The following is a 13243-nucleotide window of genomic DNA, read 5'->3' on the forward strand; positions in this document are numbered from 1 at the left end:
GATTAATTACACTTTGCCCCCCTAAATTTGGGCTCTTATAACACTTTGTCCCCTGAACTCCAAGTATATACATTTTACGCCTTGTAGTCAAAATTTTGACGAGGTTAAGATAAAGTTATATTTTTTACGACCAAAATATCTCTGACTAATTCTTAAATGCATATAATAATTGTAACATAAGAATTGAACATGGCATTGTGCAACACTTTTTTTTTTGAAATGGATTTCTTTTTTTTTTTTGGGTCAAGCATTGTCAAGTAATTATTTGGTTGCTCCGATATATTCTACAAATTGGATAGAAAAGTACAGAAAGAAAAAATGTTGAAGGGATTTATAGATAGTGATGGCATCACTGTGCTCGTCTGCACATATTTGTGGTGATGTATATATAAAAATATTTAATCTCTAAATTCATCGATCCCCTTGTGTTAGTATAAATAAGAGAAAAGTAAACATCAAATGGTCCTCCAGTTTCAATTCAAGAAATAAAGGGTCAAAATGACAAAATAAAGTTTGAGAAAGGCTTGATTGACACAATTATGCAAAATAGACAAGCCAAAATCCAATTAATTCCAAAACAGCGGACAAAGGGGAAATAAGAGAATCACACAACGGTAAGCGCCTCGACTGGGTAGCGAAGTCGCAACGGGAGCCCTCTGCTGCTGTAGTGCACCAAAAAAGACTGCCCGAAACTACGTCTGCCCGGAACCAGCCAATCATTACCACAAAACCGACCCGATCCAATTCAGTTAATTTCGTCACGACTCACGTGGGGTGCTCGATTGCCTCTTCTCCTTGATGCTAAAGTGCATCCGTCTCTATTTATATTGCAGAATTCTTTTTCTCCATTTTTTTGGTGGGTTGGCAGGCAGGGAACTTTTGCTTTGTGCACGTGATGCTCGACAAATTGCCCAGTCGAACTATTTGAGATCAATCCACATTATAACAGGATCATTCGGCCGTTGTTTATTGACTTCGCCGAACCCGATTCATCATTCTCTACCATTTGCTTGTTCAGTTACTCCTTTCAAGCTGAGTAGAAGTCACGCTTGAGCTTGGAATGTTTTGCTTTTCCTCTTAAGGTGGACTGACTGCACTCAGGATCGATGCATACCTATTGTGTCCCTCAAGTTGCTTATGCTTCGGTGCTTTATGCTTACGCCACCTGCTTTCTATCTATTAGACAGTTCAGCCCATGCTTTGTGGTGAAATGCCTCCAAAAGCCATAAGAGCGTCCACGATGGTGCTTGTAGCTTTCCAATCTTCATTCCCCTGAACTCGTATCACGATGATACAAAGGTTGAAACCCAGACTAGCTTTTACCTGTACTAATGCCAAACTGGGCACTCTTGCAACTCCAACTCCTAATTTCCAAAATGAACAGTCTAGTAATGATTACATAAGCTCCCTCTGCAAGCAAAAATTATTTAAAGAAGCTCTCAAGGCATTTGACTTCATAGAAAAGAGTACCTCCTATAATGTTTATCCTAGTACCTATACTCATATGATCTCCTCCTGTGCATCTTTAAGATTTCTAGAACGTGGGAGGAAAATCCATAAGCATATTTTGATGTCCAACTTTCAGGCTGACATGATCCTTCAGAATCATATTCTTAACATGTATGGAAAATGTGGTTCAGTGACAGATGCTCGAAAGGTCTTTGATGAGATGGCAGAGAGGAATGTGGTTTCTTGGACTTCAGTTATTGCTAGCTACTCTCAAAATGATCAAGAAATTGAAGCAATAAACCTTTACTCTCAAATGCTACAGGCAGGCCTTTTGCCTGATCAATATACATTTGGAAGCATAATAAAAGCTTGCTCAAGTTTGAGTGAGGTTATGTTAGGGAGGCAGTTGCATGCTCATGTCATCAAGTCAGAGCACGGTTCTCATCTTATAGCTCAAAATGCCCTGATTACAATGTACACAAAGTTCGGTCTAATTATCGATGCACAGGATGTATTTTTGCGGATTAAATTAAAGGATTTAATTTCTTGGAGTTCAATGATTGCTGGGTTTTCACAGCTTGGCTACGAATTAGAAGCTCTATATTGTTTCAGGGAGATGCTTCGCCAAAGTAATTGCGAACCGAATGAATTTGTATTTGGCAGTGTTTTTACTGCCTGTGGAAGGCTTATCCAGCCAGAATACGGGAGACAGATACATGGGGTGAGTATAAAGTTTGGGTTTGAGAGAAATGCATATTCTGGCTGCGCCGTTACTGATATGTATGGAAAGTGTGGTTTATTTGGTGCTTCAGAAACTGCTTTTTTCCAGATAGAAGACCCTGATGTAGTGTCATGGAATGCCATTATTTCTGGGTTTGCTTATGGTGGTGAATCAAACAAAGCATTGTCAACATTCTCCCAAATGAGGAACTTAAACTTGAAGCCCGATGATGTTACTATTCGATCTTTGCTGTGCGCCTTCACAAGTCCATCATATCTGTTTCAGGCAAAGCAAATACACTCCTACATTATCAAAACAGGTTTTGATCTAGATGTCCCTGTGTGTAATACATTGCTGTCAATTTATGCCAGTTGTTCAGATGTAGCTGAGGCATTTAAAATCTTCTATGAGATTCAATGCAAAGCAGATCTGGTTTCTTGGAACGCTATTATTTCTGTATGCATGCAAAACGATCGGGCTGAAAAGGCTTTCTCTTTATTAAACCTGATGCTACTGTCTCCAAACAAGCCTGATCATATTACTGTTGTAAATGTGCTAGTCTGTTGCGGGAAAGTCACTTCTTTAGAAATGGGAGATCAAACTCATTGTTATGCATGTAAAACTGCTCTCAAGCAGGACTTGGCCATCATGAATGGACTGGTTGACATGTATGTTAAGTGTGGATCTCTTGAAAATGCTCAGAAGCTCTTTGACTGCATTGAAAACCCTGATGTCGTTTTGTGGAGTTCTCTCATTGTTGGCTATGCACAGTTTGGGTATGGTGAAGCAGCCTTGAAACTGTTTACAAGAATGAGAAATTCAGGCGTAAAGCCAAATGAAGTGACCTTTGTTGGAGTTCTGACAGCTTGTAGTCATGTTGGTCTGGTCGAGGAAGGATGGCACTTGTTCAATACTATGGAAATGCAACATAGGATAGCACCTACAAGAGAGCATTGCTCGTGTGTTGTTGACTTGCTTGCTCGAGCTGGTTGCATCGATGAAGCAGAAGCTTTCATTAATCAAATGGCTTTTGATCCAGATATTGTGGTGTGGAAAACTCTTTTAGCCGCCTGTAGGACCCACAAAAATATTGAAATTGGGAAAAGGGCTGCAGAGAATATTCTGAAAATCGATCCTTACAATTCTACTGCTCATGTGCTACTCTCCAGCATATATGCTTCTACTGGCTATTGGAAAGATTTTGCTGCATTGAGGAACTTGATGAAACAAAAGGGTGTCAGAAAAGTTCCAGGCCAGAGTTGGATAGAAGTTAAAGATAAAATCCATGTATTTTCTGCAGAAGATGGCTTGCATCCAGAAAGAGGCAAAATATATATTATGCTAGAGGAAATGTTCTTGCAGATGCTGGATGCTGGCTATGTCCCTATCCCGAGATGAGCAGTTGGCCATGAAAACTGATACTGAACACTCAAGTCAGAGGTTGAATGAAAATTCTCTTGGTATGTCTTATTGAATTTTGTTTTCAGATTGTGGCTTCTAGCAGTAAAGCATAAATCATATTATCTGTAATCAACTGCTGCTAAGTGAAAGCATATAATGCGATGCACTTGAAGCCCTTGCATAATAAGCCATATGATGCTGCTATACTTTAATAATTGTGTGGGCTTCCTTCATGATTGCAGTTCTTGATCCTTCTTCTTGGTGCGTTACTATAAAACCTCGAGTGTTCATATACTTTTGACAAATCTAAATCCACAGTTCTCTGGATAAATATTTACTCCTATAGACCAAGCCCGCTATTCACTAGTAACATGTTCATTCTTGTTGAGTGTACGTCATCACAACATGTAAAAGTTGACAGATGCTGATTGTTTTATTTCATTCTTGATCATCATGGTGTTTTTCAGCTTTCACCCATCAAGGGAAAGGTTGATTATAAACATCTTGCTTTTCTGAGAAATACAAGGGGAAAGGTTGATTATAAACATCTTGCTTTTCTGAGAAATACAAGTTTCATTTAAATCTCCATATCTGCCTGTTGGATATTTAGTTCAGTCACTTTCCCACCTTGCCTTTCTCCCCCATATTTTGCATCCTCTTCTTTCTCGAGTCCATGATAGCTGGAAGGCAGTTTTCTGGTTACAAGGCATTGACACTTCTATTTGTTATCGGTAGTTGATGGCATGTTCTTCCTCCTTTGTAGTATCTGAATCTCTATTTAACATGAAGCATTTTGTACGGTTTGAAATTATTTCATATCAAGCTTTTAATTACTGTTAACAGGCTCCCTACTTGTGCTGTGGCAACTCGAGGTGTCTGTGCTGGCCCGAACTAATTATCTGGAAGAGTCAGTTTGGGATCGTGAGGAACTGCTTTTCGACAAAAGTGGGTTAGATATACAACTCATGAACTGGATGGTTTTATAACATGATGGTGGAAATACTTTCTAACCATCTTTTAGAAGTCTAAAATGGATTCTTCAGAGACCAATTTATCTGCAACATTATCATAATCTCTCCTCCTCTCCCTCAATCTTGAGGAGAGGTGACTTTTCCACCTACATATGGGAAAGTGGAGATGTCATTTCATAGGGAAGAGCAAATTGAAATCAAAGTTCAAGCAGAAGCTGAGCAAATTTAACCAAGCTGATAAAAGTTGGCCCTAGAATCTATTTTGTAGATCTTGATTGAAAGGGTCACACTGGGTAAGCATCAAATTGTAAAAAGCATCCACATGGAGCGAGAAGCAAAGTATGACATTTCCGTACATCAGCATCTGGAATGCGGTTGCCTACGAGAAAAGTGTACGAAGGGCAAATTCTTTGCTAGTTGTTCATCTTCTTTTGCACCATCGCTAGGCAAGTTTATGCCCGGAGATAGCAGTAGCCTGTATATGCTTTTTCAATCAAGATCCCACATAAAACTGATCCAACTTGTCTGTCTTCTTCTGGTTTGTTGACAGTCTTCCCATCTTCTCCGTTCCTCATTTTTTTAATGATTTTTTTAGTTTTGTCCACCATTAAAACGAAGTACAAAAGCAGCTATATTGTTCGAGAGTTTAGCTAATCTTGACAAGCAAAGATCAATCTTTCATTTTTGTCCTGTTGTTAGAAACTCATAGGTGGAAAACTTCCTGTTTAGCAAGCTGTTAGAAACAGTAACCATTAAAACCAACTTGGTATCTTCTACCATCTACACTCCCCATCCACCTGCCTTTCTGTGAAACTTCGTGTAAGTCGCTACCTCAACTCCTAAGCTTCTCCTGCTTTCAATCTATTGTCACTTGTGAAAGGTAATGCTGCATTTGATATCTACCCCATAAAGTCTCACATTGCCAGTCCACAAAGCTGTTAGATAAACCCCCAATAGTCTCCCACACCCAGTAAGATTTAAGACGGCATAATGAAGAAAGTTATATATAGCAAAAAAAAGTCCCAACATGCGATTGTTTTCAAACAATTGAATACCCGCATCACCTAACCTAAATTAATTACTACATAATAAACACTGGAAGGACAGTGCAAGTTAAAATGAAAGCAGAAGGCATTCTAACTTGATGCTCCACAGCAAAACCACTAGACACAGAAATCCAAGGAGAGGCTTCAATTGTTCCAGTGCCAATACTTCATAAACTGCTTCATTGGACCTGGAACTCTCTCCACTGCCAAACTTTAGCTCAAGTAACCTGCATATTCTTCTTGCCAGCAGGGGCATTTTGTGGCTCTTTCAGTGGTGGCAACTTAGATAAAACCCAACCTGGCGATCTGTCAAGCCATAGCGCATCCCCTGTTTCTTTGTGCTTAAAGTCAGGGAATTTTGCATTCTTCTTACCCACTCTGTTGTCCCACCATTTGCTCGGATTTTCCACCAAACTCTTCCAAGATTCCTCATCTTTAGCAACGTTCATATTCTTCTGTTTAGGGGCATAACCATCAAAATCCAGCCTTTGAAGCCCTGACCAAACAAATTCGGGAGCTTTGTTTAGCCAAAGTGCAGTACCATCATCCTTGTTCTTAAAGTCTGGGTATTTTTCCTTTACCAATCCTTTAAGCTTCTGTTCGCGGTAATCCCTCCAATGCGTTGGATTGTTCACAAGATCCCTCCAAACAGAGTCCCCATCTCTCCTGGTGTCAGCATTTCTCAAGCTGGTCTGAGAGATTTTTGGCTCAAAGTTCCCAGTCTCTACCGTCTTCCCTGAATACTTCTCACTGGCATCATTTTCACCTTCAGCAATTGTAGTTTTTGACAGGGCATTTCGAGCAGCGTCAGACGCTGAACTTTTCTTGCTTTTGAAATCAAAAGCCTTTTTCTCAAAGCCCTGCACAAAGTTGATATTTTCAACCAACAGATGAAATTTGCCTTGACTCTCACTCAGGACAAAGGGCAATGGATCCTCACTCAATCGCCCAACCACATAAACACAGTCGTTTTTCTTCACATGAGAGGCCACAACATGTGCTAAATCACCCTCAAATACCACAGGAATGTCAAAAGATTCATTTTCTTGGGAAAAAACGGCACCAGACAGGTACTTACCATCTGGGGTGGATTGAAACTTAATGGGAGTGGTGATGTGACCAATAAGATTCACTAAATTTGCAACCTTGGCTTGGAAGGGAATTTCACTTGGCCTGGGCCAAGCAGTCAATTCTTCTGACTGTTTCTTCACTCTTTGAGACCAAGTCAACGAAGAAGACGATCCTGATGGTTCTTGTGGTGGCTTCTGGGTTCTGGGTTTGTTGGTTTGCGGGTTGTTGAGCTTATAGGTCGTGGAATAATATGAGGACTGGGTGACGGGGCGGAGTAAGAAGAGGGACTTTCTTGATGGATGAGAAGAATGGGAAAGCTGGGATGTAATTGCTCGCTTAAGGAAATTCATGGTTCACAATCACGAAAATTGGCAGCCCGGCGAGGGGGTGGTAGAGAATCTCAGGATCACGGAGCATTCAAGAGCCAGAAATCAAATGCTCACTCATTAGGGTTTACGGAGAGACGCGGTTGCTTAAATTGCCATAACCGGGCCGTGGCAGCAGCACCGTTAATTTAAACTGTGCTTATTTTCCTCCTTTTCTTTTTTGTTTTTTTTTTTTTTAAAAAAAAAGGGGTTTTGAACTGAGTTAGCCTGTTCTTAATATGCAGTAGCATTCCATTACATTTTTGTAACACGCCCGGCCCGGCTGCCCTGCATTTAAGTAAACTAAAATGTCTTAACATTTGTTGATTATTAACATAATTTTGCTCTCTTTATAAATTCCTCGTTGCAGGCAGGGCATCCTCCTCAAAATCTTTTTCTTAGATTCATAAGATTTTTTATTTTTTAAGTTCCAATTAATTTGACAAACTTTAATAATCGATTGAGTGTTAGAAATCCAAATCCCAAATCTTTGCATCAAAACCGAACAAGGAAGAGAAATAAATTTAAAAAAAAAAAAAAAACGCTTTGACAACAATAACAAACACAATTTATTTTATTTTATTTTTTTTAATAAAGAAAGGGATAGCAATGGCAGAGTTAATCCTAACATTTACCAACACATACCTAAAAACTCTAATCAGAGCAAATTGTGGAAATGAAGAATGTCAAAGTTAACAAGAAGACTTAATTTGAACTAGCTAAGGACACATCCGATATTTGTGTGGTTTAGAAATAATTAAAATAAATTAATATTAATACAATTTATATAAATTCATTAAAAAAAACTTTAATTTATAAGGTTACAGTAATTTAATAGTTACAGTGCTTATGGTGATTATAAGTTTGTTTTTTTTTTAAAAAAAAAAGAAAGCATAGTTATGATGGCAAATATGGGTCGGTAATTAAGATAAAAATTAATTTTTATAAGAATAAAATTGAAAGTTCAAAAAATGACCCCAAAAAAAATTACACCAAACTGTCATTCCTACCTATGCTATATATAAAATTAGAAGTGAGAGTTTGAGATAAACAATTTGTGTCACTTTATGAACTTCCAATTTTGCCCTTATACTGTCAAGATATAATTATCCATAACCATTTTAAACCTTGCCAATCTACACGTTGACAACATAACTAATTCTCACCATTGTAACTGCCAAAATAAAAATCATTTGACGGGAAAGGAGAGATTAAAATAGAAGAGTCTGCTTTAATAATGAAAATTTTACAGGTGCACCGTAAAAACCAGAAACAGGTACACGTTACATAGAACAGCAAAAATCATAGTCCACTGCTTAATCTATTCATCCTCACCTACTGGTTTAGTTGAAATAGCCTCTCTTTGTGGCCTGTGCCTCTTCCACTTGAGCTTTGGTAAAGACATGATCCAGGGTGGAACCTCACAGCCTGATGCTGCCATCACGTTAGCTATGTTCCGCAAGTATGGAACATCAGCTTCGGTGTACAGGGTAACCGCTTCCCCACTCCTACCAGCTCTACCAGAACGACCTATTCCAGAGACAACAAACAGAGTGACAGACTCAGGCATCACCCATGATGAGACAAATAAATTGTCAAACTGACGAAAATGAAAGATCAATGGTCCAACCAACCATGCATCTATTATAATCCAAGCAGCAGATACGTCAAGATCAAGTCACTCACCTATCCTGTGAATATATGCTGCTGCCGAATCAGGGAAATCATAATTAACAACACAATTGACGCCTTTAAAATCCATACCACGAGCAATAACATCCGTGGCAATCAACACCCATGTTTTCCCAGCTCGGAAGTTATTAACAGCATCCTCTCTCTAAAAGCGGATCAATAAGGATAACACTTCACAGGTTAACTTGGGAATTTTGTGGTTAACAACCTATATATACACACTCTGTAACAACATTATGAAAACAGTCTAAGCTAAACAACAAATCAAATAGTGTTACCTGTACTTGTGATAAATCAGCATGTATCACACCAGCTCTAATATCATCAAATTTCACTTCATTATAAAGCTCTTTGGCCCGCTCTTTATTCTGGACAAACACCAGTACCGGCGGATTTAAACTCTGATCATGAGTAATAATCGACATGTTAGAACATCTCAGAAACCAAAAATAAAACAAGGACTTTGCATTAGTTGCTCAATAAATTTCTTGTAACCTAGCAGCAAAAGCAACCTAGGCACCAAACTTCGAGCTTCCATCATCAACAAATTCAATATCATAATAGGTTGATCTGAATCAGGCAGTCAGTCACTTGACAAACTCTGGAAGAAGTAAAAAGAACCATTGAGCCCAATCCATGGAGGAGATAGATTACTTTTGTCATTTCTTTGGATTTATTCAAGGACAAAAAGCCACTAAAAAGTGGCATACTTTGCCATTGCAATCAGCTCAAACTGTGTACATGCAATTACATTATCCATCCAATTAGGTGCATTATTTGGTTGAACGATTTATTCCTCTGCTAGTGTGCCTTCTCTTTTCCTTTTATTTTATTTTAAGTTATTTACTTTATTTTTGCATTAAAAAGAACTTGCAGAATTTTCATTTGTTCTTAGGACATAGAGATTATGACATCACTGGCTAACATATTTACTCGAATTAGAAGTTTCATGAGAGACTTAAAACACTTCAAAGCATGTGAGGAGCTTACCTCGGCAAAGCTTTGACGAAGAGCAAGAAGCTTCCCTTCTTCACTTCCTACAAAAACCAGCTTTTGCTTTATTGATTCAGAAGCAGAATTTCTGCTCAAACAAAAAAAAACACCAACATAAGTGAAATGTAGAAAGATGCCAAGAAAATTGAATCTGCCTGCAGAACTTCAATTCATGAAAGCAGGTGTTGACAACAAATTCTCAAACCCAATAGGCGTACATTCCAAGACCAAACTTTCAAATAATAAATTTGCTAATAATTTCAACAAAAAGCTTACTAATACTCACTTCCGACCAATAATAACTCGGATGGCATCATGCATTATTGTGCGAGCAAGCTCTTCCACTGTATCAGGCAGAGTAGCACTGAACAGGGATCGTAATATAGAAGGATTAGAGCATGCTTTAACCACTGAGTCAACCTGCTTCACCAAGCCCAGCTCAAATAGTTTATCAGATTCGTCAAGGATGAGAAATTCAACCCTGCAAGAGGGAAGGGCCAAATTTAATATATGCTAACTCATATTGTAAATTTAGTCACAGAATCATAATATGAAAATTGCTGGTGATGTCAAAATTGAATTTATGTTACAGAAGTCCATTGAAGTTCAAAAAAATTACACCCACAAATAGAACATTGTTATTACTTTTCAAAAGCCAGAAAGACCACATAAATATCAAGCCAGTAGCCTGTGAAAGCCTTTTATCAAGTTGCTTCAGGCTTTTAAAACGTAAGGGTTAATTCCCTCCATTACCAAATGATATCCAGTCACATTAAGCAACAAGATAAGAAGTTCTGCAGAATGGTCATCTCAAATCCTGCAGGTCTAGGAATCTCAGATATCCAGAACTTCTGCACCACCACAATGAAGCTACTATTGACTCAGGCAGCGATGCTCCACAGACTGTAGATGCCAGCAGCCGTCAGGTGAAAATCAAGCAGTCAATATTTCACCTTAGGTAAATTAATCACCCTTGAAAAGCAAGTCAGCAAGTCCTAGTGGAGCCAGTTGCTTATTTTGAAATAGTTATTTGAGGCTATAGTCACACCAAATTGCTTTTTGAAGACCAGCATGTGCTGTTAGTAGACATAAATGTCTTCGCTTTTGGTTTAGAACCACAAGTTAGAATTTACTAGCCTTTTACTTATGAAAATTCATTAAAAATGACTCAGTCTGATAATTAAATAATATATGAGGAGAAATTAAACAACACGTACTGAATTTAATAAATTTTCTGCCAGCAGGAAAGAATTCAGAGCTACTAGAGATGAATCCACTTACTTGCTCAGATCAAGCTTCTTTTTACGAATGGCAAACTGCACGCGAAACGGTGTTGATATGAGTATGTCACAACATAGTTTTGAAAAGTCAGCCCCTTTAACAAGCTGTTTAGTCATTAGCTTGATATAGAACTTTCTCCCTTTAGCCAACTTCTTGCATTCTCTGGCCGTCTGAGCAGCCAATTCTCTTGTTGGGCAAAGAATTACTGCTCGAACGCCATCTTTGGAAGCACGCTGATTGTATGTAGTTTCAACATCAGACTAATAGGAAATTAGGTTTTAAAGAAGCAATCTGAAATATGCATATCCATTAATACCTTGAGTTTCATCAGTATTGGACAGACGAAGGCAAATGTTTTACCAGAACCAGTGGGAGCACATGCAAAGCATTCCCGCCCCTAAGAAAATTTGACCACAAAAGATCAGTTCTGAACCAAGATGTTTAGCAGTATTCCAAGTACTCATATGGACACCAAATCTTAAAGCGAACAGAATAAATAAATAAATAAAAGTAGGAAAAATATGTCAACACAAGATGGCTCAAATGAAAGATCATACAGATAGGAGAACAGGAATAGCCTGCCTTTGGATTGGTGTTGGCTCTTCAAATCCAAGTTCTGCTAAGTTCCGCAATATATATGATTTAGAACTAAACCTGCCAAAGGTAATATGCCCAACTGGTTTATTCACGAGGAAATAAATGATTGTAAAGATATGGCGACAAGCATTAGAAGTATAACAACCGAACGGAGAATGACAATAAAAGACGACTAGAAACAACACATCAAAGGAAAAGTACTACACCTTGATTTTAACTCTGCAAAACTCCGAAGTGGTGAGGGAACATTACTCCCAGAAACATGAATATTGTGCTTCTTGCGGAAAATTGCATCTCCCTAAACCACCCACCAAATCGTCAAAAGAAAAGAATTCAGATAAATGATTACTATTCCCACTAAATTTCCAACTAATGTCAAAATAAACCCCTTCTTATTGCGTTAAATTTCAAAACTTTCTTCCTCCTCTTCATTTTGTATTCTTAAAGAATATGATGAAGTAAAAATACAAAGACAAGTCATGTACAACGATAAAAAGGTAAAAGAGAACCTCCAACTGACGATAGTATTCCTTCTTTTCTAGCATAATTGCATTTTCAGCCTGTTGATCACCTTCATTGGCCTTTTGGGATTTCGAGCTCTTGAAAACACTGAATCCTTCAACAGGATCTACATATCAATCCCAATGAAACCCCATAAACAAACCAAAGTCATGAGACGTAGAATAGAAGCCAAATGCTGAAACAATCATTGGATGAAAAAGAAAAAGGGGAAAAGGAAGCAAAATTTCACCAGAATCAACTGCTTTCCTCTTCCTCTTCTTGTCAACGTAATGCGTTTTCACACCTTCGTCCTCCTGGAATGCAGGAGTCGCATCTTCAACCAATTTTGGCTCTGTTCTTGGTGACACATCATTCCCCTTTTTCTCCTGGAGCAACATTTGATTGAAACAGAAAAGTTTTAAAAAACAAATTTACCAATGAACAGCACACAAGCATATTCAACATGTTACTGCGAAAAGAATGACCTTGAATCTGGTGAAAACAGCGGCAAATTTCTTGCGATTGAAAGAGGTGCCGGAGAAGAGGAAAGAGGTATCTCTCTCCGCCATGAAGGTGTGTAGTATCAAGTAGTACAGTAAGTAAAAACAATCTTCTAGCTTTTCAATGAAGAACACAACGACCAACTGCGACGAGACTCTCGCCGGGCACTAGGGTTTTGGCGCTAGTAGCAGGCGTTGGAAGGTTTTAGCACTTGAGCGGGGCAGGGCAGTAAAAACACTTCACCACTCTCCTTCACACAATTCATCTTTTTTTTTTGTTTATTGGTATTCCTTCTTTTCTATAATTTCTTTTTGGCCCAATAAGAATCACGATATTAGGCTTCTAGTTCCCTTTTCTTTTTTTCAACAAATTGTAAAACTTTCAATTGGACTCCGAATGACTCAAAAAGTGTGTTTGGATAAGAGATTATTTATTTGAAATATTAATTAAAATAATTACTATAACCATAATTACTTTCAATTCCCTTCCATAGGTTTTGATTTTCAACTCATGCATACAAATATTATTATATCAGCTGCTGAACCATTATTATTATACCAGTGGAACGTCCCAACTCCCGACAGACTAATGCTCTACTTCATGCCGGAGATACAAAGGATGGTTGGATCCCAGAATTGACCGTTAATTCTATCT

General features: G+C 38.3%; 3 protein-coding genes across 4 annotated transcripts; 1 reads left to right on the top strand and 2 right to left on the bottom strand.

The window, feature by feature from the left end:
• The first annotated feature begins 547 nt into the window (after positions 1–547).
• LOC140008269 (pentatricopeptide repeat-containing protein At3g53360, mitochondrial-like) lies at positions 548–5072 on the top strand. Its single transcript, XM_072052107.1, has 2 exons — positions 548–3630; positions 4415–5072. The coding sequence occupies exon 1, from the start codon at positions 1289–1291 to the stop codon at positions 3566–3568; it is 2280 nt and encodes a 759-aa protein (XP_071908208.1). The 5' UTR covers positions 548–1288; the 3' UTR covers positions 3569–3630; positions 4415–5072.
• A 458-nt stretch (positions 5073–5530) lies between these two features.
• On the bottom strand, positions 5531–7171 carry LOC113696236 (protein OSB2, chloroplastic-like). Its single transcript, XM_027215644.2, has one exon. It carries the CDS (start codon positions 7007–7009, stop codon positions 5807–5809), a length of 1203 nt encoding a protein of 400 aa, XP_027071445.2. The 5' UTR covers positions 7010–7171; the 3' UTR covers positions 5531–5806.
• A 1064-nt stretch (positions 7172–8235) lies between these two features.
• LOC140003787 (DEAD-box ATP-dependent RNA helicase 57-like) lies at positions 8236–12834 on the bottom strand. Of its 2 annotated transcripts, XM_072052108.1 has the most exons (12): positions 12574–12813; positions 12339–12474; positions 12097–12215; positions 11794–11885; positions 11548–11644; positions 11307–11387; positions 10991–11223; positions 9996–10190; positions 9707–9797; positions 8995–9117; positions 8711–8861; positions 8236–8554 (listed from the first exon to the last, which is right to left on the bottom strand). In XM_072052108.1, the coding sequence occupies exons 1-12, from the start codon at positions 12655–12657 to the stop codon at positions 8346–8348; spliced, it is 1611 nt and encodes a 536-aa protein (XP_071908209.1). In that variant the 5' UTR covers positions 12658–12813; the 3' UTR covers positions 8236–8345. The 2 variants fall into 2 exon arrangements, with proteins under 2 accessions (XP_071908209.1, XP_071908210.1); XM_072052109.1 differs by lacking the exon at positions 8236–8554 and having other exon boundaries at positions 8847–8924; positions 12574–12834.
• Positions 12835–13243: the final 409 nt, after the last annotated feature.

This window comes from Coffea arabica, chromosome 6c (assembly GCF_036785885.1).
Source record: "Coffea arabica cultivar ET-39 chromosome 6c, Coffea Arabica ET-39 HiFi, whole genome shotgun sequence".
NCBI lineage: Eukaryota > Viridiplantae > Streptophyta > Magnoliopsida > Gentianales > Rubiaceae > Coffea > Coffea arabica.